Below are 27,890 nucleotides of genomic sequence, written 5' to 3' on the forward strand. Positions count from 1 at the left end.
CTTATACCTCTAGTGTCACCCCCTCATCCTCATAGACTGTAAGCTCTTGCGAGCATGTTGATGTGTATGTGTTTATTATTGCATATATCAAATATATAAGAAAAGTTTTCTATGGTATGGTCTACTGTGATTTCTTCAGTAGTATACAATCCACCTTGCTAGACATGTGTAGGAAGCCTACACATTAAGGTCATGAATCCGTATAATCATCTGTCAATCGTTTCTGTATCCACTATTTCAGATAAGTGTATCGTATGAATGCACATAACTGAAGAACCAGGCTGTCTGCTTTGTAAAACCTACTTCAAAAAGTTCTGTAATGGAGAAAAACTGTAAATGAACAAGTATGTCAGGTAGCACAAATATATGTTCACTGCAGAAGCAGTCGGGTTGTCTTACATTACTCTCAGTATGAATAACTCTGTCTGCACTGACTTCAGCATGATATTGTGCCACAGGGAGAATACAGACTGGCAGTATGACTCCCAGCTTAAAGGAAATCTACCAGCAGGATTAAGGATTGTACACAAGCACATTTATATACTGGTGTGCCCCATCTGGCACGATCTGCTCTTATTTTAGCTTCTTATGTAAGTGTGCTTGGTTTGCAATCCTTGATCCTAGTGGTACATTTCCTTTAATATTGACTGGTTCAAGATTTTCTGGTTCATATCACTATGATTTTTGTTTGAAGTATATATATTTTGGCATCATGCAGTACACATTATTATATAAACATTATAATTTATTAGAATTCACACTCTACATCAAAAAATACAGGTGTACAAAAAAAAGGTGTACAAATAATATATAGGGTATCTGATACAGGCCACCCTTCGTGTTGAAGGGAGTGAAGGTGTCAGCGGCAACGGAGAAATGACAGGTGAGTATAAACTCTTTTTTTTTTTTAAATCTGGGGACTCATCTGGGGGCTCATATAATTGAGAACAAAAACTTTCTATAGTGGCACTTAACTGTTTTGTCTAACAGTTTCTTGTGTGCTCTCACTGAGATCCTTTTACACCAAAAAGGAAAAGTAGAGGATGAGTATGAACTAAAAAAGTGTGTGGGCACTTCCATGAAATGGCCTCGGCTTTGTTTGCAGTTGAACTAAAGTTATTTTTATTATTTGCATATAGTTTAAAAAGGTAAAAATAGTAATATTCTAGCGCATGAAAACCATCAAGGATACCGATGGTAGGTTTAGACCCAGGATTGACCTGGAGATAATCCCAGATTACAGTTAAATGATACTTTTACATTAAGATTACATGCATTTATAAACATCGGTATATACAAAGTTTAAAATATGAACAAATTAAGGTTAAAGATTAATAAAAATAAAATATAAAAAAATAAATGTTTGTGTGAACAATATTCATATGAAAAGTGTCCAGGAGGTTTTTCTTGCTGACAGAAAATAGGGCCCTATATCCGCAGCATAGGATTATATCACAGTTGGTTGCATGCTGATTGCGATAAATTGAACCCTCTATAGTTTTTTATATCAAGGTTTTGTAAAGATGGGCACTCGCGGTTTGATGGGACTAGGTTGTAGTCACAGCTCCGTCTGGTTGCAAATTATTTCTTGTGTGTAAATATCGCTGTGTTAACACTTTCATCCGGCATCAAGCCGTGTGGTCGGTTTCACTGTTGCCGGCGTTTAGTGAGTTTTGAACAACGGCGTTCGTTTCAGTGGTGTTGGCGTTCGCGAACTCTGGAGAAACTGTGTCCGGAAACGCCGCCGGACAGCCTGACATCTCGCTGCGGGGTTTCTCTTCCGTACGACCTGGATTGGACAATCTCACTCCACAACGGATGTACCACACAGGTGGTGTTTTCCTATTGTTTGTCCGTGGTTTACCGCACAGAAAGTTGGTGAATAAGTATGTTTTGTGAATAGGGTTCAGTGGTTCAAATGTTGCACCTGTTTGTCCAAGATATACTTTACACCTTAATCAAATAAAATTAGAATTGATATCGTGAACCTTCGGATATTGTATATGGATTGATTATTTGTTCAAGGGGTGGGGGAGTTCGGGAGGCTGCCACGAGTGCTGATATACAGCCTGACTATCGTGAATGCATCCCGATATCCTCCACCCCTCTACAAAAAGCCCAAAATTTCCAATTCTGCATTGAGTCCTTTGGGTAGTAAAGAGTCAAATTCAAAAATGAATTTAGACTCTGCTCTAGACATTTTTGCTATATAGTTGCCACCTCACCAATCCCTTTCAATAGACTGTATTGCACAAAATTTGAGTTGTGAAGCATCCATGTTATGAATTGTTTTAAAATGTTTGGATAATGTGTGTGTTTCTACTCCTTTTTTAATATTCCTCAGGTTTTTGTAGACCCCTCCTTTAAGGGTCTAGTTGTCCTTCCAATAAATATATATATATATATATATATATATATATGCATGTACAAGTGATCAAATAAATCACCCCACTGCTGCTGCAGGTGAGTAGTTCGTTAATTTTATGTGTGAATTTGTGGTTAGACGAGGAGACTTGAAGTGTTTTTTTTGGGAAAGATGTTCTATTGCAGCAAATACATCTTCCACACCTGTAGAAACCCTTCATTTTTAGCCATGTTTTTGATACAGCTTTTGGTTTCTTTTTGATAGAGGGAGCTATTTGTAGGCCTAAATTTGGGGCTTTGGTAAAGACTATAGGAGGTTTTTCTGGTAATATTGTATGAAGTGTTTTATCGTTTGTTAAAATGTCCCAGTGTTTAAAAATGATTTTTTTTTTAAGTTTTTGTATTGTGTGTTGTATGGTAAAATGAGTTTACTATTGTCTGCATTGGTCTGTGTAGTAGATGGAAATGTACTTTTTTCTTTCCATATGGAATATTGTCTAGCCATCTTGGGAGGTGGCAGCTATGTTTTGAAATGTAACTGTTTTTGGACGTGGGCTTTTTGTATGTGCTGCACTCCAGTTTTCCTTCTTTTATGTTAATTTGTAGGTCCAAGAATTCGACTTGTGTTTTACTTCTATTTGGTGAAGAACAAGTGGTAGACAATACAGGAACAACGAACAGACAAAAGCAAAGCTCTCTACCTTAATCAAAGATGCTGATAAATCCCTATGTACATGCAGACATTAAATCAATACTAGTACATCCACATAAGACAATACAGTATATAGGGCCTGGGTAGTGGCAAAGTAAACAATGCCCAGGAAAAGCAAGGGAGGGTAGTAGGTACAAACCACAGGTAGGAGCAGAGACCCCGACACGTGTTTCGCCAATTCGGCTTCTTCTGGGGGAGTGCCAAATGTTACAAGCCATGCTAATTTATACCAGGGGCAACCAATCACGTATTGGAGGAGGGATGAGTAAATGCAACACACATGTGCTCCGCACACGTTATGGGATCCTGGACTTGCTCGAGATCCCGGGGTGCGCAAAATCACGATGCCGTCCGGGCCATCGGGAACCCCAAATCTCGCGATCATATGCGTGAAAAGGGGAGAACGTCCTAGGTGACCAAGGACGTCAAACCTAGTATATACACAAGAAAGTGCTGGTGCAATGGGTTGTAACTAAAACTTAATTACAATAGTGAAGGATACAACTGAAATGATACATACATATCACACATACCACATGTGTATATACTGGCTACTAGGGGCATGACTGCTGGCTACTGGGGATAATACTACTGGCGACTAGGGACATGACTGCTGGCTACTGGGGATAATAATACTGGCGACTAGGGATAATACTATTGGCTACTAGGGGCATGACTGTTGGCTACTGGGGATAATACTACTGGCTACTAAGAGCATGACTGCTGGCTACTGAAGATAATATTACCGGCTACTAGGGGCATGACTGCTGGTTACTGGGGATATTACTACTGACTACTAGGGGCATGACTGCTGGCTACTGGGGATAATACTACTCGATACTAGGGGTATGACTGCTGGCTACTAGGGATAATACTATTGGCTACTAGGGCCATGACTGCTGGCTACTGGGGATAATACTACTGGATACTAGGGGTATGACTGCTGGCTACTAGGGATAATACTATTGGCTACTAGGGGCATGACTGCTGGCTACTGGGGATATTACTACTGGCTACTAGGGGCATGACTGCTGGCTACTGAAGATAATATTACCAGCTACTAGGAGCATGACTGCTGGTTACTGGGGATATTACTACTGGCTACTAGGGGCATGACTGCTGGCTACTGGGGATAATACTACTGGATACTAGGGGCATGACTGCTGGCTACTGGGGATAATACTACTGGATACTAAGGGCATGACTCCTGGCTACTGGGGATAATACTACTGGCTACTAGGGGCATGACTGCTGGTTACTGGGGATATTACTACTGGCTACTAGGGGCATGACTGCTGGCTACTGGGGATAATACTACTGGATACTAGGGGCATGACTGCTGGCTACTGGGGATAATACTACTGGATACTAGGGGCATGACTGCTGGCTACTGAAGATAATATTACCAGCTACTAGGGGCATGACTGCTGGTTACTGGGGATATTACTACTGGCTACTAGGGGCATGACTGCTGGCTACTGGGGATAATACTACTGGATACTAGGGGCATGACTGCTGGCTACTGGGGATAATACTACTGGATACTAAGGGCATGACTCCTGGCTACTGGGGATAATACTACTGGCTACTAGGGGCATGACTGCTGGTTACTGGGGATATTACTACTGGCTACTAGGGGCATGACTGCTGGCTACTGGGGATAATACTACTGGATACTAGGGGCATGACTGCTGGCTACTGGGGATAATACTACTGGATACTAGGGGCATGACTGCTTGCTGTTGGAGATAATACTACTGGCTACTTGGTGTAAGTCTTTCATAAAATGCACACATTTATTTGCATTTAGTTTTAAACATATTGCATGGCTCTCACGGAATTAGATTTTAAAATATGTGGAGTTCATGGCTCTCTCACCTAAAAAGGTTCCTGACTCCTGTTCTAAAAAGTACTATATAAATATAAGAGAGAGTGAACATACAAGAATATATGTTCTATACGAAGAACAGTAATGAATCATGTAGCAGCCCAATAGCAGATGTAATATGCCACTGGAATTTCACAAAAATGCCAGGTGCAGAGCAGACATAGTAAATGAGGACTACTATTTCTGTTCTGCTCTGAGAGGGGGAGATGAGGTATGGTACAGTCTCACCAGGTGCTTGTAGCCTTAGGTCCCATAAGCTGTCTTTTCTCCATACAAAGAGATAAGTACTGTAAGTTTACGGGCCTGATGGAGATGTTACACTAGGTCTAAGTCATCCTGATCCTTTCTTCTCGCAAGCTAAAAATCATATGCAGAGAAAAAACTAAGGATGGGAGGGGGGTGTTTGGTATTGAGATCCACTTTAAGTTTTTTTTTTTAACAATATGATTTTCTTATCCAGAAGCCAGTTAGTAATATTTTGTCAATGCTGCCTGCATATAGCTTTTTATAATACCAGCAGTCAGATGTAAACAGTTTATAACATTATAACAGTATAGCCACGTGACTGCATCATATATTAGATGTAGTTACACATTTGTGCACATAGCTGTTTTTGCAAATAGACTGAAGTTGAACATGGACTTTGTATGAAAGTCAGAACATGTATATTTTGCAAGGGCTATTCCTTGTGACAATTGGATTTTAAAAAGTTTGGGTTGAGAATAGAACAAGGATTAACAATAAAGCTTCACTGAAGACATCTTTGATAATTTACAGTTAATAATCACAGCCTTGGACTAAAGTACAGATCACAGTGGGCATTGAGGTCAGTTTGTAACTTGGGGTCATCTGTAAATTGGTTATCCTTGGGCCACACAAATATATTGCAAAAAAGTCCAGCGCACCAGTATTGTGGGAACAATTTCTGTAGGGGTGTGTCCTGTAAAACTCTTTTTTTTAGACCGGAGTAATACAACAAAATAGCATACTCCAGTTATTTAAAAGTTTTGTCTTCAGAATTTATTTGAAAAATTCCAATCAATCCGTAAAACATATCCAGCACAGGTACAGGATACAGGTAACATCATATCACCCATGCTTTTCAGAAACTATTGCACTCTTAGTCATGGCTCTTAAGATGATATGATGTGAGCAACCCACTCAATTAACTACCCAATACCAAATAAACTACAGCTTAATTTAATAATATATCTCATATTACAAAATTAACAAAACAAGCCCTCCCCATTAACTTAAGTCCCTCCATCCTGGAACAACTTAAAACTACATATCACCTGAACTAGCTATACTTGGATATCATATTTAGGAGTCAAACTAACATATGCAACTAGCCTACTAATACAATTATACTGCTTTACTAACAGTAATAGATAAAGATTTGGAATCATATTCCAAAGCAATACTATCCTGGTGCGGCAGAATAGAAGCATACAAGAGGATGATCCTTCCTCGTTACTTTTACATGTTCAGAACTTTCAACATTCACCTGAGAGCTTCTTTAGGAAAGCCCATTCACAGCTCTCTAAATTCATTAGGGCGGGTAAAAAAAACCCAGAATAGCCCGTGGACTAATGTCTAGAGAAAAATCTGCTGAAGAACTAGGCCTACCTCACCTAAAAATTACTATTATGCTGCTGTTCTAGACCAAAATAGCCACTGGTGGGGAGAAACTTCAAAAAAGTGGTGTAAGCAGGAAGAACATCTAAATGGAAATACTCCACATATGGCAGGTACTTCTTTGCAGATCTAAACCAGATACAAAACCATTTCCTGTCAGCAGAATTCCTCTATATTATCTTACCTCCAGAACTTTAAACTTAGATCTATCCATATTGAAGAGTAAAGGAATCAACCGCCTTCAGGATATATAGGGCCATAAACATATCTTATCCTTTCAAGAGATCTCATCAAGATCTATACCTAATGATACTCAGCATTACAAGAAACCACCCACCAGTTTACCAAATGGAAAAACTATTAAATTACATAGACAAAACTATATCAAAGTTTAGAGGAATATGTTTCTTTTATAAAATTCTGCAAGAGGACACTAAACAAGGAAAGCTTCCATATATGATATCTACAAAAATCTTCACACCTGTAAAATGGAAGAGGGCAATACGGATGATCCACTATACGTTTCGTTGTGTCTCACACAAAGAGGCAATGATAAAGAATCTTCAAAGGTGGTATTTTACACCTTCCATACTGAGTATGATCTATCCAAGAACTTCCCCCACATGTTAAGGTGGTTGTGGATGCAGAGGCACACTTCTTCATATCCTATAGGACTGCCCTTTTATCTCACCACTATGAGATGCTATTACCAACATCTTATCATCCATTTATAAGAAATCAATAAACTTATCACCACAACAACCTCTGATGTTAATCGATATGCCAGCCATCGATGAAAAAACAAACAACAAACAATGGCGGCACAACTGCTTTTGTCTACTAAAATCATAATCATATTACTGATCGGGATACTGAAACTATGGATGCCGGGATGTCGGGGCTAAACAGTCATTTAGATATAGAACCATAATCTTTATTAATAATGAAAAAATGTTAAAAGAGCATGTAAATTGCATATGAAGCCACAGGTAATGGTACACAGAAAGGGAGTTATTGCCTTTGGTACAAACTAGCATAGGAAGAAATACAGGTTGAAGGATAAAATGCATGTAGAGTGGATGATAAGAAAGAAAAAACTTAGAAAGTTCACAAAGATATACTGTCTCATATTTCATTTGCTGGGGTCAGGTAAACACAAAAGCAATAGCATAAGGGGGCAGGTCTGGGGGCAGGTGATTCAAGACTAAGGCGATTCAAGCCGAAATGCACCAAGAACTGAGGAGTCCTGCAAATACCAGAAACCACGGCTGTGTATATGAGCCCATGTGCTACACAGACCAAATCATGTAGCCATATTCCTTCTGGTGTACATGTAACCTTTTTCATAAAGGTCTGCCCACAAGGCCTTGTGAACCTCATCTTTGAGAATATATAAACCGTTTTTAAATGAAATGGAAACCATGCTATGACCTATCCCAGTTCTTTTATTTCTTGGGGGTTATTTGCGAGGTGCATGATTTAGTAGTGCGAGCTGGTCCTGTAAATACCAGGAGGGATACTTCAGAGGGTTTGCAGTGTTCAAGTGACCTGGATAACCTCGTCTGGAATGTATATCAAAAATAAACCCTTGCTCAGAGTAACTCCACATTGAGAGAGAGGAGGAATGTGTCAGGAGCTTTGTGACTGAGGCTTTACCAAAACAAATACAAGGATTCTTGTCTAGAAAGTACTAGTCCATTCACAGGCCATAAGAGTGTTATTTAAGTCATGTGACTTCTGGCATACTTAAGCTATTCTTTATCAACGAGGCTGATGATACAAATGGGATAACAGGTTGTGTTCTCCAGAGACCAAGTAAAAGATTGCAGTCATCTGTTCCCAGCAGCCCGGGCACTTGAAATGGTTGTCATTCTTTGCTGAATAAATTCAAATACCTTTTAAGGCAAAGCCTGAGTAGATGGAACAGCGGACGAAAGTGCTACAGATTCATGGGAATGCATGCTATGGCCCTGGCAAAGATTTCAGATGACATTAAGAATGTATTTAGCAGTCAATGTCTTGGCTATGCTTGTTTAAACACCATATAGATAGATAAAGATATTTAGATAATAAGCTCCCTGGCAACCAATGTTTCCTTTAAACTGTACAAAAAGGAGGAACATTGTATGGCATTATTGCTCAAGGCCACTTTTATAGAGTAACAGATTTTTCAGAATCTTGAAAAGACGGGAATAACACCAAGATATTGTAATGTGAAGTACTTTATCTGCAACTACTTATTCCTAAGCTATTTGATAAATTAAATGCTAAGCTTTATATACAGTATTAGATGAATAATGTATATTGATAGCAATACAGCATATTCCTGTCCACCCCCTCCCAATTGATCCTGTATCTACCCGTGGTGGCATTACCGCGGGACCGGTATCCAGGCCGTTTCTCCTGGCATCAGACCCCCGCAGAACACCAAAACGAGGTGTCTGATTGGGTACCACGTACCTCCGTCGGACCCCTCTTTGCTCCATCAGACTAATGGAGCCAGATGGCAGTGCATGACCGTTCTGCTCAATGAATCTCTAAGAAGCTGACGGAGATCGCCAAGAATGATCACTGAGTGATACTGAGAAACCAGTGAAGTTTCTTGCAGAGCCGGAATCCAGGAGGGCCGGAACTTGGTAGCTGGCTACCTGTCCCGGAGCTTAGTAGGACAGATATGTTTAGGCATGGAGAATCTTTGCTCTCACCTAAGGACGCTTCTCCCAAGAACCCTAGGTGTGTATGTTTCCTGAACGCTGAGGATGGACTGGACAAGAAAGTGTTCAAGGCTAGAACAATAGCGGCAGAGGTTCTCCACTCTTCGTCTGGAATGCTCTTGGGGGTCAGCCGAGCTTTATCCACCTTCAGGGGTTTCTCAGCAGCAGACTCAGTGGATGGAAGAGGTGGTCTTTGGAAGACTGGAGCCAAGCAGGGTAGTCGTTGGATCCTGGTTTGCGCTTGTTCAACTCGCTGCTCCTCCAAGTGCTTGGTGAAGCAGATGTCAATCCGAGTGGCCAGGGAGATTAGGCCGCTCAGGGAAGATGACATGGTCTTGTGCAGACAGGGTGTCTATAATATGTCCAGAGAGGCCTTTTTTAAAGGTAACTATCAAGGCTGCTTCATTCCAGGCTAGCTCAGAAGCTGGGGTGTGGCACTGAACCACATAGTCACCGACAGACAAGGGCGGTCTCAACCAATGAGGCCTGGGCTGGTTCCTCAGAGACACACTAGAATTCTGTGAGGAATGTGGTGATGTTAGCCGTGACCAGATCGTTCCTGACCCATAGAGGGGTAGCCCATGCCAGGCCTTTTCCCCAGAAAGCAGACTGAACATGAATGCCTCTCTGTGGCAAACTGTGTAGGCATCATCTCGATGTGCAAAGAGCACTGTGTGATTAAGCCGCTCCACAACTTGGGATCTCCGTCGTACTTGGGGGGCATGGATAATCTCAGTCTGGCTTCTGCAGAAGATGATTAAGCCGCTGTAGCGGAAGGTGCCGCATGAACCAGAAGCTGCTGCTGCTGGGTGGCCAGTAACTGCAGCATAATGGTGGTCTGCTGGTTAAGTTGATGAACAAACAGTGATGAAACAAACAGTATATGCACCTTCCGACATTCTACTATGTGCGCCAGCATCTGCACACACTATGATGTCGAAAGGGGAGTACACTGGTTGTCTTTAAATTAGGGGCAGGAGCTGCAGGCTATATACTAGGGGGCTGGCAGGCTATATACTACAGGAGACTGGCAGGCTATATACTACAGGGGCTGGCAGGCTATATACCACAGGGGGCTGGCAGGCTATATACTACAGGGGGCTGTTTATATGCTACAGGGGCTAGCAGGCTATTTACTACAGGGGGCTTGCTAGCTATGTACTGGGGAGGCTGTGACCAATGCATTTTCCACCCTCGGCTTATACTCTGGTCAATCGTTTTTCCAGTTTTATGTGTTAAAATTAGGGGTCTCGGCTCATACTTGGGTTGGGTTATACAGGAGTATTAACTGGGGTATTAACCCCAGTAAAATTATACATACACACATGTATACTACAGGGGGCTGGCAGGCTATATACTACAGGGGCTGGTTATATGCTACAGGGGCTGGCAGGCTATATACTACAGAGGGATGGCAGGCTATATACTTCAGGGGCTGGCAGGCTATACCACATATAGATATTATATACAGCCCCCTATTTATATTATACATTCATCCCCCCACATATACATATTATATACAGACTCCCAGTTATAGTCTACCTATATCCACCCACATATACATATTACATACAGCCCCCCAGTTATAGTTTACCTATATCCACCCACATATACATATTATATACAGTCCCCCCAGTTATAGTCTACCAATATCCATCCATGTTATATACACATATACTGACCAGCCCACCCTAATTATATTATATCCAGCTGAGCCCCCCTAGTTTTTAATATTACTGTCAGAAATAAAATTAATAAATCAATTACTTACCTCCAGTAACGCTCCTACGCAGCCACTGTCGTCCTCATCTTCTTGCTGAATGCTCTGGGCAGCGACTCAGGCGGCTTGAAATTATCACACACCGCCTGGGTCCTCCAGAGCAACAGAGCAGTGCAGCCTAACAGGACTGCAATGATCTGTATATAAATTGTGTCTGTATTTTTAAAGAAACAGATGCGATTAATTTCATCATGGGTGATTCAATCGGCAGTGGCGGACCAAATTGGCAATATTACATGCAGCTGGGCTGCCGCCCACACTCATGGCAGGTGATGATGTCTCCTGCACAGAATAGTGAGGTACAAGATCTCCCCTGGTCCCTATCAGTCCCCCCATCCCAGTCTGTGATTCTACAGAACTTTCTCTGTTTCTCTCCTCTCCTTATGCTGGTCCCCTCCCCCACCTTGTCATTGGCAGTATCAGCTCTCTGCAGATAAGCTATTTACCCTTAGTGCTCACACAGCACAGGCCATAGACCTCAGGTAATTGGTTTACTCAGGGACGGATTAAGGTTGGTGGGGGCCCCTGGGCGCAAAATATGGTGGTGGCCCCCATTGAATGTAGTCTAGACAGGGAACAGCAATCGCTACATACCAGTCCCCAGTATTCACTATGTACAGCTCCCCCAGCAACCACCTTATGCAGCTCCCCCGGCAACCGCCGTATACGGCTCCCCCAGCAACCGCCGTATACGGCTCCCCCGGCAACCGCCGTATACGGCTCCCCCGGCAACCGCCGTATACGGCTCCCCCGGCAACCGCCGTATACGGCTTCCCCGGCAACCACCGTATACGGCTTCCCCGGCAACATAACAATAATATACAACCCCCCCCCAATAGTAAATATATACAATCCCCCTAAAATAAATATATACAGTCCTAGGTAAAGTAATAAAATTATACTCACGTTCCAGCGTTCCCCCGATGCGCGCCGTCCTCAGCTTCCCTCGCGGTGGATATGGGCTGCAAACAAACCGCGGTTGCTGTGACATCACACCCTGAGACGTCATGCATGGCGCCGCCATCTTTGTTTATACACAGTCTATGGCACAGCAGGGAACTTATTGTTCCCCCGCTCTGCCAAAGACGAAAGGCAGGAACATCGCCGCGATTCGGCCCGGGGAGCCCGGAGCAAAACACACTGTTGGCGATTCGCCACATTTGGTGGGGGCCCCTTTAAGGGCAAAATGGTGATCCAGCGATCCTTATGATCCGGCCTTGGGTTTACTTATGATTTCTTCAACTCATTACATGTTCCCTGCTCCTCCATGTGATGGAAGCTTCCAGGCTCTCACCATATACATCCTGTAGGAGCACTGTGCAGTGTTCAGTGGATTTACTTGTGGGAAGCTAAATGGATTTAATGCTAAATTAAACACAAGGCATCATGGGATCTGTGGGGTAGCTAACTGGCCTCAGCTAATTGGCCTCAGATACATTAGTGTAAAACATTTTCAGAACAGAAAGTACACAAAGTAGGCATTTTTTTTTCAAAGGGGGAATCACATATAATAATTTGGTAAAATCATTATAACTTTACGGTTACGCTTTAAGTACTAGTTTCATACAGCAGCATGTCCTAGCAGTGAGACTTGTCAATCAGGAACAAGGAGGCAGCGCAATGCAAGTAACGTTTATAAACTGATTTTTTTTTATATTGCAGCAATGAAAAGGAATTATTTAGGGATAAGGGCAATGCTTTTTAATCATAGTTATTTTCTGAAGTATTTATTTGGGATGGGTTACATTAAATGGCAGGTTTCCTTTAATTCATGGGAAATTTGAGGGCATAAAAGGCCAAATGTTATAAGTACTTTTTTTTACACCTTTTTGTACTTTTCAGTACTTTTAACACCTGAGAAATAAAAAGAACATTTTTAAAGAACATGTCATGTACCATATGACTTTTGCCTGATGAGAACTACCATGACATCAGATTGCATGATTCTTATCATAAACATAAATGTATTTTTTCAGTAAAGTCCTGTGGCTTGTCAAGTAGTTGACTGAAGAAGTAGTAGTTTATTTTTACATTTTTAATTAGCCCAACATTTGATCAACTGAATAATGAACTACTTTTGTAATTTAGTGTTTTATTAATGGGGTTGTCTGAGACCTGAAAAAAAAATTACTGTATATACTCGAGTATAAGCCGACCCGAGTATAAGCCGAGACCCCTAATTTTACCACCAAAAAGGGAAAACCTATTGACTCGAGTATAAGCCGAGGGTGGGAAATGCATTGGTCACAGACCCCCCCCCAGTATATAGCCAGCCAGCCCCCTATAATATACAGCACTGCCCCCAGTAGTATACAGCACTGCCCCCAGTAGTATACAGCACTGCCCCCAGAAGTATACAGCACTGCCCCCAGTAGTATACAGCACTGCCCCCAGTAGTATACAGCCTGCCCCAGCCTGCCCCCAGTAGTATACAGCCGTGCCCCCAGTAGTATACAGCACAGCCCAGAATAAAAAAATAAACTTATATATTCACCCTCCGGTGGCCCCGATGCGCAGCGCTGCTCCCCCGATGTCATCGCGGCTCCTCTTCTGGCTTCCCGGCTCCTCTTCAGGCTTCAGCAAGCTGGGCGCCGCCATTGTTCTTTCCCGGGCGGCGCCTCGTATGACGCGCCGCGGCTGACGTCATAGTAGGCGCCGCCCGCGAGAAGAACATGGCGGCGCCCCGCACGCTGAAGCAAGAAGAGCGGCCGGGAAGCCAGAAGAGGAGCCGCAATGACATCGGGGGAGCAGCACTGCGCATCGGGGCCACCGGAGGGTGAGTATATAAGTTTATTATTTTTTTAATCCATTTTTAATTAATTTTTGGTAGTATTGACTCGTGTATAAGCCGAGGGGACGTTTTTCAGCACATTTTTTGTGCTGAAAAATTCAGCTTATACACGAGTATATACGGTATATGTGGCCGTGATAGGGCTGTTTCAAAAAATGAACATTTACTTACCTCCACAGTCCCTCCTGGCAGCCTTAGATTTGCAACTTTTGCACCTGGATTCAGGTGATAACTCCGGGAACACTGCAGAAAACTGGACAACGGCAAATTATGAAAGGAGACTGTTTTAGGCTTAAAAAAAAGTTGCAAATGAGCACATGCACCATGTGTTATTTAATTGAAAAAGAATGTCTTCTGATAAGTTAGTAGATGTATGCAAACATCTGCAATCTATTCTTCACTGTTCCGTGCGTATATTATCTCCCGACAAGTTAGCAGATGTGAAGAACAGTGAAGAATAGAATAAAAACAGTGAACACAGTGAACACAGGATCATTTAAGTGAAAAACACAGTGAAAAACACAGTGAAGAATAGATTACAGATGTTCGGAACATCTGCTTACTTGTCGGGAGATACGCTGTCCCGGTATCTGCTGCTCTTCTTCCACTGAAGTCTCCCCGATCTCTCTGCCCTTCCAGATGTCTCTGTGCCCGCCGCTCCCCCGCTGTCTCCGTGCCTGGCGCTGCCCCGCTGTCTCCGTGCCTGGCGCTGCCCCACTGTCTCCGTGCCTGCCGCTGCGCCGCTGTCTCCGTGCCTGCCGCTGCCCGCTGTCTCCGTGCCTGCCGCTGCCTGTGCTGCTCCCCGGTGTCTCTGTGCTGCTCCCCGGTGTCTCTGTGCTGCTCCCCGGTGTCTCTGTGCTGCTTCCCGGTGTCTCTGTGCTGCTCCCCGGTGTCTCTGTCCTGCTCACCACGTTCTTCAATGTGTTCTTCACATACTATTTTGTTCGCACCGTTCCGCCATATCTCCCGACAAGTAAGCAGATGTGCCGAACATCTGTAATCTATTCTTCACTGTGTTTTTCACTGTGTTTTTCACTTAAATGATCCTGTGTTCACTGTTTTTATTCTATTCTTCACTATTCTTCACAGTTTTTTTTAAATTAAATGCTCGATCTCGAGCAGGGGAAATACTCGTCCGAGCAACGAGCCGTTTCGAGTACCTTAATACTCGAACGAGCATCAAGCTCGGACGAGTATACTCGCTCATCTCTACTCAGGATCATAATAATTTCTACCATTAAGCTATTACAGTTTGTGGTGGTATAACATTGTAGCATATCACTTGAAGTATTTGTGTACTTGATAGAATGGAGGAAGAGTAAAGATCTATATCCATAAGCTTTCAGACAGTTTTCTGGTTGTTAATCAAGTGTTTACCATGCATGTTGCAATATAGGGCCATTTTATTATTATTTTACATAAAAACATGACTGCATTATATTTTGCTATTCATCCAGTGAGAATTAAAGTATATCTTAGAAAATAACATGTGGTATATTTAGACCAAATCTGTACCAAGACCTCAAAGCCAGGACAGCTGCAGAGATGGCAGCTGTGGGACATACAAGTAATATGTATTTATCCAGATCTCTAATTACAATAATTAATTTGACAGGATGTAACTTTACATCAATGACTTATTAAAGATCCACATTGAGTGGTAGATGCCTATTTTTTCAGTGCTACTGCTTAGGATCAACAGATGGAGAATTATCTAATTAAATTGAAAATGAATAAATTCACTGAATATAAGATATAGTACGCTGTAGCTTTGTCCTAAAGAATATTATAAATACAGGGGAGTAGCCCTTGCAAAAAAGGGTTAGTAAAAGTACTTAAAATAATAACATAACATAAAAAATAAATAAGCAAAGAAAAATCATTAAAAAATGGTTACAGCAAATACACTCTAGGCATTGAGACCCAGTTCTTTACATAAAGGATTAAAAAAGCTATGGAAAAACTACACATCTTTCCTCTCAGTGCGGATGAAGGGACTCTGGGTGTGCAGGTCAGTTATTCTCATATTAATATGATGGTATGGTAATAGAAGCAATAGTAAAACCCTTCCTTTCACTGTGGTAAAAATCCAGCTACTGCTAAATTTGTAAATTTCAAGTTATGAGTCAAGTACTGCAGAATTTGTCAATTTCAAGTTTAAATTCCAGTAATGCAGAATCTGACATTTTCAAGTATAAAGGAAATCTACCACATGAAAGCAGCATTTTATAACAAGCTCACTTATCAGCTAGTGTGTGTCCCCTGAAATAGGATCCATTCTTCCTTTATCTTCTAATGGCCTAGTTAAAGGAATATAGGTCATTAAAAGATAAAGGAAGAACAAACCCTTTTTCAGCAGACAGGCACCAGCATGTAAGTGTGCTTGGTGTACTTCATCCATGTGGCAGATTTCTTTAACCGGTTAAGGACCGGGCCCTTTCCTGGTTTTTCATTTCCATTTTTCACTCCCCACCTTCAGAAATCTAACTTTTTTATTTTTACACGTAAAGAGCTGTGTGACGGCTTGTTTTCTGTGTAACAAATTGCAATTCATAGTGATGGTATTAAATATTCCATGCCATGTACTGGGAAGTGGGAAAAAAAATCCAAATGCAGGGAAAATGGTGAAAAAGCGCATTTGCATCGTTTTCTTGTGGGCTTTAATATCACGGCTTTCACTGTGCGCCCCAAATGACATGTCTACTTTATTCTTTAAGTCGGTACGGTCACGGGATACCAAATTTGTATAGGTTTTATAATATTTTCATACATTTACAAAAATTAAAACCTCCTGTACAAAATTTTTTTTTTCTATTTTGCCATCTTCTGGCGCTAATAACTTTTTTATACTTTATTGTACGGAGCTGTGGGTGGTGTAATTTTTTGCAACGTTTGATAATATTTTCAATGATATCATTTTTAGGACTGCACGACCTTTTGATCACTTTTTATAGATTTCTTTATATTTTTCAAAATTTTCGTCTTTGGGCGCTATTTTCCGTTAAGGGGTTAAACACATTGAAAAACCATTAATATATTTTGATAGATCGGGCATTTTCGGACGAGTCGATACCTAATGTGTTTATGATTTTTACTGGTTTTTTATATTTACCGTATATACTCGTGTATAAGCCGAGTTTATCAGCACAAAAAATATGCTAAAAACCTCGCCTCGGCTTATACACAAGTCAATGATAAAAAAAAAAAATTAATACTCACCCTCCGGTGTCCCCGATGTTCATGGCGGCTCCCGGCGGCTCCCGATCCCTGTCGCGTCTCCCCGTGTCTTCTCTTCTGTCTTCTCTAGCCGGCAGAGTCGCGCCCATGCGATTGGCCATCCGTCGCACACTGTGATGCGACGCTGTCGCCGCGGATGACGTCATCAGCGGCGACAGCACTGCATCACAGTGTGCGATGGCCTGGTGCGATCTCCCTGCCAGAGAAGAGTGAAGAAGCCGCCGGGAGCCGCGACGAACATCAGGGACAACGGAGGGTGAGTATTAAGTTTATTTCTTTATCTGTATACTACTAGGGGCTACTGTATACTACTGAGGGCAGACTGTATACTGATGGGGGCAGGCTGTATACTACTGGGGACAAGCTGTATACTGATGGGGGCAGGCTGTATACTACTGGGGACAAGCTGTATACTACTGGGGGCAAGCTGTATACTGATGGGGGCAGGCTGTATACTGCAAGGGGGCAGGCTGTATACTGCAAGGGGGCAGGCTGTATACTACTGGGGGCAGGCTGTATACTACTGGGGGCAGGCTGTATACTACTGGGGGGCAGGCTGTATGCTACATGGGACTGGCTGTATACTACATGGGGGCTGGTTGGCTGTATACTACACCCTCGGCTTATACTCGAGTCAATAGGTTTTCCCAGTTTTCGGTAGTAAAATTAGGGGTCTCGGCTTATACTCAGGTTGGCTTATACTCAAGTATGTACGGTATGTCAGTTCTAGGGAAATTTTAGGTTTTTTTATTATAATTTTTTTAAACTTTTTTTAATTTTTATTTTTACTATTTTTCAGACTCCCTAGGGTACTTTAACCCTAGGTTGTCTGATCGATCCTATCATATATCCTATCATATCGTATATGGGGATTTTCCTCCTCATTCATTACAATGTGCTATCAGCACATTGTAATGAAGGGGTTAAAACAAAATAGCCTCGGGTCTTCAGAAGACCCGAGGCTACCATGAAGACGGATCGCCGCTCCCTGATGACGTCACGGGTAGCGACGATCCTAGGCAAGATGGCGGCGGCCATGCTAGCACCGATCGTGGATGTTATTTTCAATGTTATCATTTTTAGGACTGTACGAACTTTTGATCACTTTTTATAGATTTCATTATATTTTTCTAAATTTTCGACTTTGGGTGCTATTTTCCGTTACGGGGTTAAACACATTGAAAAACCATTAATATATTTTGATAGATCGGTCATTTTCGGACGAGTCGATACCTAATGTGTTTATGATTTTTACTGTAGGGAAAGGGGGTGATTTGAGTTTAGGTTTTTTTATTATAATTTATTTTTTTTTATTTATTTTTTTTTTTACTATTTTTCAGACTCCCTAGGGTACTTAAACCTTAGGGTGTCTGTATGATCCTATTACAAAACTGCCATACTAAAGTATGGCAGTATATGGGGATTTTACTCCTCATACATTGCAATGTGCTGATAGCACATTGTATTGCATGGGTTAACCCAAAATAGCCTCGGGTCTTCGGAAGACCCGAGGCTATCATGGCGACGGATCGCTGCTCCCCGATGACATCACGGGGAGCGACGATCCTCGGAAAGATGGCAGCTTCGCCAGCAGCGATCAGCGGGAAAACACCCGCGATTGGTGCTGGCACCGATCGCGGGTGTTACCGGTAAGCCTTTGCTGCAATATACAGCAAAGACTTACTGGCTATGCAGAGGGCTCAGCCCGTGAGCCCTCTCCATGCACCCGCACCCGGCATGTGACGTAATACTACATCACATGTCGGTAAGGGGTTAAATAATGAGTGAGGAACACAACCTAATGCGTTCATTAGCGATCAAGACCAAGAGCTGCCTTTCACGAATACTAGTGACTTTTCCATTTGTGTTATTATATTGATTTCTTGGGGCATAAATTAGTGGAGAGAGTAGAACGGTTTCAGTTGCCTATGGAAACCAATCAATGCTGAGCTTTCATTTTTCCACAGCTGTTTATAAAATGAAAGCTGCACTCTGATTGGGCAACTAGAACAGATAAATGTCCTCCTAGTATATACACAATTTATACTTTGTTCCAGGAAAATCTTCCTAGAAACTGTTACATTACAATTTGTATTTTGAAGAAATCCAGAAATCACTTTCAATTACTTTTCTCACATGGAAACATCATAATATTGTAAGTAATGCCAAATAGCTTAGAAGTAATTTAGCCAATGACTAGACTAAGCTACGTAAAAGTGAATGATTCTCATGGAAAAAATCTATTAATTCCTTTTTCCATGCTCTTGCTGTTATTTTTGGCTTTAAAAATCCATGATCCTTGACTTACAGTAGTGTGCCTTTATAGTGTTTTCATGATGGTTAACCATTTATTGAAACACTGCAGAAAAGAGAACAAAAGTGTATTTAACCTTTAAACTATATTTGCAAGAAACGGTATTCTTGTGTGAGTATGAGAAATAATATTGTTTATGGTCATTCTGTGAGTTGTAGTCTTACAGTGATTTTCTATCAACATGGCTGTGTGTTTTAGCCCTAGATCAGAATATGAAAATACACTCACCGGCCACTTTATTAGGTACACCATGCTAGTAACGAGTTGGACCCCCTTTTGCCTTCAGAACTGCCTCAATTCTTCGTGGCATAGATTCAACAAGGTGCTGGAAGCATTCCTCAGAGATTTTGGTCCATATTGACATGATGGCATCACACAGTTGCCGCAGATTTGTCAGCTGCACATCCATGATGCGAATCTCCCGTTCCACCACATCCCAAAGATGCTCTATTGGTTTGAGATCTGGTGACTGTGGAGGCCATTTGAGTACAGTGAACTCATTGTCATGTTCAAGAAACCAGTCTGAGATGATTCCAGCTTTATGACATGGCGCATTATCCTGCTGAAAGTAGCCATCAGATGTTGGGCACATTGTGGTCATAAAGGGATGGACATGGTCAGCAACAATACTCAGGTAGGCTGTGGCGTTGCAACGATGCTCAATTGGTACCAAGGGGCCCAAAGAGTGCCAAGAAAATATTCCGCACACCATGACACCACCATGCTTTCATGTTGTTGACGCCAAATTCTGACCCTACCATCCGAATGTCGCAGCAGAAATCGAGACTCATCAGACCAGGCAACGTTTTTCCAATCTTCTACTGTCCAATTTCGATGAGCTTGTGCAAATTGTAGCCTCAGCTTCCTGTTCTTAGCTGAAAGGAGTGGCACCCGCTGTGGTCTTCTGCTGCTGTAGCCCATCTGCCTCAAAGTTCGACGTACTGTGCGTTCAGAGATGCTCTTCTGCCTACCTTGGTTGTAACGGGTGGCGATTTGAGTCACTGTTGCCTTTCTATCAGCTCGAACCAGTCTGCCCATTCTCCTCTGACCTCTGGCATAAACAAGGCATTTCCGCCCACAGAACTGCCGCTCACTGGATGTTTTTTCTTTTTTGGACCATTCTCTGTAAACCCTAGAGATGGTTGTGCATGAAAATCCCAGTAGATCAGCAGTTTCTGAAATACTCAGACCAGCCCTTCTGGCACCAACAACCATGCCACGTTCAAAGGCACTCAAATCACCTTTCTTCCCCATACTGATGCTCGGTTTGAACTGCAGGAGATTGTCTTGACCATGTCTACATGCCTAAATGCACTGAGTTGCCGCCATGTGATTGGCTGATTAGAAATTAAGTGTTAACAAGCAGTTGGACAGGTGTACCTAATAAAGTGGCCGGTGAGTGTATATGTTAACTAGTCAAAGAGGCAGTGAGCTACTACATCTTGGTCATGCAGTCATCTTGATTAATCACAGGTAATTTGGTTGTCAGTTTGGAAGAGTATCAGGTTTGTATAAGACAGTAAGGGACATGTCAATCATAGTGTGGGACTGGGGTGCCAGTCCAGGATCTAAAATTGGCAGTGGCAAGGGAGGTAGCAATATAAAAAACGTATAAAAATATAGTGATCCCATTCTACTCCTCTCTATTCTAGTACACGGCTCTTTGTTTGTAAACAAAGGCTACAGAAGTGATGATACACATTACTTTAAGTTTCCAGAGATTTCTGGTGGTGGATGGGCTTTGATTTTAGAAGTGCCAGCATTCAGCACCAATGTTGCTAGTAAGAAAATTGCGACACTTATAAAAATGCATGATAACAACACTGACATTAATGGATATAAAACAATATAACACATGCTGAGAGCAGTTTCACACTAAAATTTAGTGATTACAGTACTGATTAGGCACAGGACGAAGTGGGATCTAGCTCTTCACACGTCTTCTCCTTTAGGTCCAGAACTGCGTGACAATGCCTCATCACAACGACTTATCGCTTATTGCATTTTTTCTTCAGCTCCCATAGCACATCCCCACACTGTGCACCTAAAATACCGCAGTCAAAGTGTAGTGACTGGACAACAATGTCCCATACTGTGCTCCTAAATAAGATTTAGCCACCATAACAAAACTGACAATACTTTGCCTCCAACATTTATCAAATATAACCCCATAACAAAACCACCAGGTGCCCACGTCATATACTGTGCATCCCCTTATATTTTACATCCTTATATTTTGTGTACTGGTCTTCCCTTATATTTTATATACTGCCCTCTTATTTTTATACACTGGGTTGCCTTATTTTTATATACCTTGGCCCCCTTTTTTTACTAGGCCCACATATTTTAATATACTGGAACTTCTTCTTGTTTATATACTGTGTCCCTTTTATATACCATGCTCCACTTATTTTTTATATATCGGGCACCTTTAAATTTATATACTGTGGCCCCTACTGGGCTCCCTTATCATTTCCCTCTTATTATTTTATATACTGGGCTTATACTGGGCTCCCTTATCATTTCCCTCTTATTATTTTATATACTGGGCCCCCCTTTTTTAACATACTATGCTTCCCAATACAACAATTCAAATAGTAAAACATGTCTCACCTCTTTGTCCTCTGCCCATCTTCCCACTGCAGGATGGACAGGAAAGGGATGGGGCAGGGTCGGAGATGAATGTACGCAGCCCGACTGCCCGTCGTCTTCAGTGGGCTCCTGCAATGTTCCTCTCTTCCGCAGTGAATTTTAATGATATGGAAAAAAGATTATGTTTTAACATTGATGGTGAGTGCCAGCATTTTCCTTCTTTCTTCATACATGCATTGATTGTAATATATGTGCAAAGTATTTTGTATGTGTCATGTTTTTATATGTAAGATGATGAGTAATAAAAATTGATTTATCTATAAAAAAAAATTAATATATAAAAATAAATCTGTAGTTTGAGTTTCTAAATTGGTGAAGGACTTATGTTGACAGTAGCCTATTTGTCTTGTTATTATTATAATTTAATAATAATATAAAGATAGGTGATGGCAGTGATTTGAGTGAGCACCAGGGCTAAAAAAGAGTAAAGTTTAGAGTAATGGCGCCATTTTGTATTGGTGAACAGGGCCTTTTGTGCTAAATTTGAGGCTCTCTAGTATAGTTGCACCTACAATTCAAGAGTGGGAGTTCGTCATCACCCGCAACAAATAGGTTAGGTGGGGATAAAGAGAAACATTTGATGTATCCAATGTACTTTACACAGCTTATATTCTAGGACTAAATTAAAGTATTATTTAATAAAATAGTTTTTTTTTTATATTTCATCTCCACATATTTTTAACGCCTGTGAAAAACCTAAGGGGTTAAACAACTTTTAGCTCTTTTGTGAGGTGCAGTTTCTAAAATGGAGTAATTTATGGGAGTTTTCTATTGTAAGCATTTCCAAGACGAACTTCTAACTGAACTGATCTAACTAAAAATCTACAAAACCACACATAAAGTTATTGCTCTCCAAACATCCTAAAAAAATTAAGGATGTTTAAAAAATGGTGCCAAATTAGAGAAAACATATAGTAAATGTTAGTTATTAGTTTTTGGGAGGAATCTTTCTAAAAAGTAGAACATTTAAAAATTTGAAATAGAAAGTGGACGCCAAGGTGGAGCATGAGAGTGGGATGACGTGAGATGTCTTGGTTCCGCCCCCTCCCCTTCTCCTCATGGGACATGGACCTCGATGGAACCTGGCGGGACTTCGCGTGCTTAGGCCGGCTGGCTCCCCTGTGTGAGGATCAGTGTGCCTGGAAAGGGACAGATTGTGAAGGACAGGTGGCAGCGGTCCGGATCGCGATCTCTGGGGCATAGCTTGGAAAGAGAGACCCGGACCTATGGTGAGCAGAGAGCAGCGGCTTCGGTGGTGAACATCGGTATACCCCTCTGTGGGGGAAGCCCGACAGCGCGTGGATGCAGAGGATCCTGTGGCCGGCGGCTATGATGTCACTTTGCTCTGGCTGAGAAACCCAGGCTGGATCTGGGAACATCGAGACTCCTGCTATAGCTCTCCTGGGGGTAACGCAGGCTCATGTGAATAAGGAGTGAGTACTGCTGAAGTGGTGTATAAGACCAGGTACCCATTGGTGGTATTATTCTTCTCTGTTTAAAGGAAACCTACCATTTAGAATGGTAGGGGTAAGCTGTAAGTACCGAGCACCAGCTCAGGGTGAGCTGGTGCCGGTACTTACTTTCGTTAGTGTTATAAACCGCGGTATCGCGGTTTTAACACTTTTTAAACTTTAGAGCAGGAGAGGCTTCGGCGCTGCGCGCGACTGTGCGTGTGCATCATCTCCGCTATTTCCTATGTAGGCGTGCGCACGCAGCGGCGAAGCCTGTTCTGGTCTAGAGTTTAAAAAGTGTTAAAACCGCGATACCGCGGTTTATAACACTAACGAAAGTAAGTACCGGTACCAGCTTACCCTGAGCTGGTGCTCGGTACTTACAGCTTACCCCTACCATTCTAAATGGTAGGTTTCCTTTAAAGATTCACCTGATTGATGTCAGCTTGGATGTGCTTGTAACTATATTCTTAACTGTGCATTTCTGTATTTGGGGTCCAAGTTAAAGAAAACAGCATGGCGACTAACCAGAACTGACCCAATTAACCCCTGCTTGATCTTGAAAACATTCAGCTAATCCTTGGTTCTGTATCCTGGCCAGCCCAGGCTGGGTTAATTTGCTGATGCTTGAACATAGCTGGTTTTCTTTTGGGTATTTTCGTTATTGACCCTTGCATCTAAGAGGGACTGCCTGGACTAACCCGTGCATAGATACTTGGATTATTTAACTAACTAACAAGCTAAAAGGCTACTCTGTCGCACTAATTTATAACTATGTATTTTTGTACTTTGGGACTAAACTAAAGAAAACAGCTTGGTGATTAACCCTAATTAACCCAACTAAGTCCTGCTTGATATCATAAACGCCCAGCTTATCTTTGGATTCTCACCCGGGTCAGCTTTTGGTGGGTTAATCTGCTGATGCCTGAACACAGTTGGTATTTGGACACTGGGGTAACCACTACACTTAAAAAAATCGGTTTGGATTAACCAGTGCATGGACAGCTGAATTGTCTAACTAAACAGCAAAATAAGAGGTTATGATGGTGTACTAAAATGCATGATGTGAGGTTGCATATTTTGACTTACTAACCCCTAAATTTTGTCTCAAGTATTATTCTGAGGATTGGTCTGTCTGTACTCACATAGTATTTGAATGTAGCATCTTGTATAGGTGTGTATAAGTTGACCGATTCTTGAAGACTGATCTTGGTAATTGGGGGGGAATTTTTCTTTTTTTTTTCTTTTGAAGATGCCTCCTAATAGCAGGAAATCTGCAGGAGGCGGGTCTCCCAAGGAAAAGGAGAGTAAAGACCCGACAGGAGCTAAAAATGATACATAAGCCAAATTAGATAAAATCTGGAGCTCTCCAATAACTAAAACCAGCCCGGTTTACAGGTTTGACCAGAATGTTTAGAAGCCCGGGTTGGGGGGAATCCTGAGGCGAGTGGGGGTGGTAGTGAGGACGCAAAACCCTATCCTGTTGGAAATTTTATCTACCGTACAAAAAACAGGTATAACGGTTGAGGAGTTAGTGTTACAGGTGGGCTCCCTTTCTACAGAAACCGGGGCAATTAAGGAGGAGATGACCAAGATACAGGAAAAGATATCAAATACCGTTGCTCAGGTCAAGGTTTTAGAAGTTGAAACAAAAGGTATAAAGAAAGAGGTGGCAGGGGTTATTTGTGAAAATAAATTCTTGAAAGAAAAATTAGTGGATTTAGAGGATTCGAATTTTGGGACTTCCAGAAGACGCAGGTCCGGATGGATTGGAATTATTTTTACTGAAATGGTTAACAGAGCTAATTGGCCCAGATCGTCTTTCTGGGCTGTTTATGGTGGAAAGGGCACACCATATCCCCAGTCAGAGACCCCCACCAGGAGCACCATCTCGGGCCATTTTGGCTAAAATCTTATGCTTCCAAGATAGGGATGCTATTATTAGATTCTCCCTAGGAGGAGAGGAAATAAGATTTAATGGTTCAAAGGTGTTTTTTTCCCTGACTACTCTAGAGACACACAACAGAAACGAACCAAATTTAGAGAAGTAAAAAAACGGCTGAAGGAAGCAGGAATGAAATTTTAATTGCTGTACCCTGCTCAGTTGAGGATTGTATACCAAGAGTAGAGCAACTTTTTTGAGAACGCAGAGGAAGCATCTAGTTGGCTAGAGCGCAAGGGTTTCTTGGTGAGTTGTTTCGAGGTGACCGCACTGTTAAAGTTATTTTCGTGAATATTTCGGGGATACGCAGGAGGTTGAAGACCTGTTAGTATATATGGGTCTGGTAGTAGGTGGGGTGGGGAAACTGGCCTGGTGGTGTTTTCTTTTTTTTTTTCTCTCCTTTCCTGAGATGAAATGGCTGTTCAATTTTTTACGTGGAATGTTAGGTTATTAAATGATCGGAAAAAAAGATGTATGGTGGAGGATGTAATGACCAGGCATCTGCCGGGGATAGTCTGTCTGGTTGAAACCCACCTGACGGAGGAAACATCAGGCTGGTTAAATAAGAAATGGGCATCGACCAGGCTACATGTATATGGATCCGTATTCTCTAAGGGGATCTCGGTCCTTTTTCATAATAGGGTGGATCTAAAAATTCTTTCCACTAAATTAGATAAACAGGGAAGATTCATTTTTATCTTGTGTTATTTATGTAAGGTTTTGTGCATTTTGTCCTTTGTTTATATACCACCCCCATTTTCCTATGAGGTTTCAATTTATCATTGTTAAACCCGAGTGTCCTGTATTAGTTTTAGGAGACTTTAATGCCTGTATGGAAAACTCAGTAGACAGAATGAGCATGAAGGGACTTCAAATGGGAGGGAGGAAAACAGGGTTGAAGGACTTCTGTGAGGAATGGAACCTCAAGGATGTCTGGCGAACTAAAAATCAGGGTAAAAAGGCCTTCTCCTGTTTGAGCCGTACACACTCCACACTGTCCAGAATTGAGTTGTGTCTTGCAAATGATTATGATTCTAACTTATATTGTGAAGATGAGCTATAAGTCTATTATAATCTCAGATCAAGCCCCGATTCATGTAACGGTAAATATGGCTGAAAGGACTCTTATAAGTGGGCCAAGGCCCTTTTGGTTAAATCCTCACCTGCTGGCGGTACTGGACAGCGGGGTGAAGATGTCGGCGCTTATAACAGAGTTTTGGGAATTAAATAAAGGACCTCAAAATCCATAAGAGGTCTGGGATACGTTGAAAGCATTTGTGAGAGGAATGTATTATAATGATATTTCCTGGGCAAAGAAACAATTTAGGAGGGAGGAAGCTAGGTTGAAGAAAGAAGTGGATCTCAACCAAGATAAGGTAGTAGAATCTCCTTCAGCCGAGAATAGAGATGCGTTACTCAAGGCCCAGTATGCTTACAATATATTTGCACAAAAAAAGGCCCAACATAGAATTTTCTTTTCTGGACAAAAAAATTTTCTAGAGGGAGGAAAACCTGGGATTATTCAGAAGCAAGGGGATATTTTGGAAACTTTTAGTTAAAGCTCATTATACCATATGAGCTGAATAGGATGAATGGAGAACTTCCTTTTGCATTTTACAAGTGCATGCAAAAGGTACTGATCCCCATTTTATTACAAGTTTTCTCCGCAGCACTCCAGAATGGGGCAGTGTCAGGTTCAATGTCTGAAGCATCGATAATTTTAATTTTAAAAAAGGATAAAGGATTCTCTGGACATGGGTTCATACAGACCCATTTCTTTATTGAACTGAGATGTGAAGATATTGGCAAAGATCCTCGCCACTAGGTTAAGAGGGGTGATAACTGATATTATTCATCCGGATCAAAACGGATTTATTCCATCAAGGGGCACAGATTATAACCTGCATAGGTTGTTATCCGATATCCAGCTTGGAACAGGAGAGGGCCGCTCCATCCTGTCATTAGATGCTGTTAAAGCATTTCACAGGGTGGAGTGGCAGTATCTCTGGAAAGTACTGGAGAAATTTGGCCTTGGAGAAGGGTTCATTGCATGGTTTCGCACTATGTACAGCTCACCAAAGGCCAGGATGAATATTAATGGAATGCTGTCAAATCCTTTTTCTCTATCTCGTGGTACGCGGCAGGGATGTCCCCTCTCTCCTCTCCTCTTCGCCCTCTATATAGAGCCTTTGGCAATAATGATTAGAGAGGCAGAGTGGATTAGGGGGTGGGGGAGTGGGGGAGAGAGGGATAAGATATCCCTGTACGCAGATGACATTTTAATGACTATTCAGAGGCCCGAAGATGTTTTGGGAGATATTTTTTATTTGGTTAATAAGTTTGGTCAGTTCTCGGGGTTGAGGATAAATTGGGAAAAAACTACACTACTTCCATTGGATGGGGAAGT

General features: G+C 41.9%; 1 protein-coding gene across 2 annotated transcripts in view; it reads left to right on the plus strand.

Moving 5' to 3' along the window:
• The first annotated feature begins 23,136 nt into the window (after positions 1-23,136).
• Positions 23,137-27,890, plus strand: part of LOC140134299 (uncharacterized) — a 60,884-nt gene continuing 56,130 nt past the window's right edge. The window contains exon 1 of one of the 2 annotated variants that reach the window (XM_072154899.1): positions 23,137-23,319. In XM_072154899.1, the coding sequence (XP_072011000.1) occupies positions 23,317-23,319 (3 nt within the window). In that variant the 5' untranslated portion in view covers positions 23,137-23,316. Of the gene's footprint in view, positions 23,320-23,362; positions 23,524-27,890 lie in introns of those variants that run through there. The other variant, XM_072154906.1, reaches the window with a different exon arrangement.

Source organism: Engystomops pustulosus, chromosome 1 (assembly GCF_040894005.1).
Source record: "Engystomops pustulosus chromosome 1, aEngPut4.maternal, whole genome shotgun sequence".
In the NCBI taxonomy this organism is placed as follows: Eukaryota; Metazoa; Chordata; class Amphibia; order Anura; family Leptodactylidae; genus Engystomops; species Engystomops pustulosus.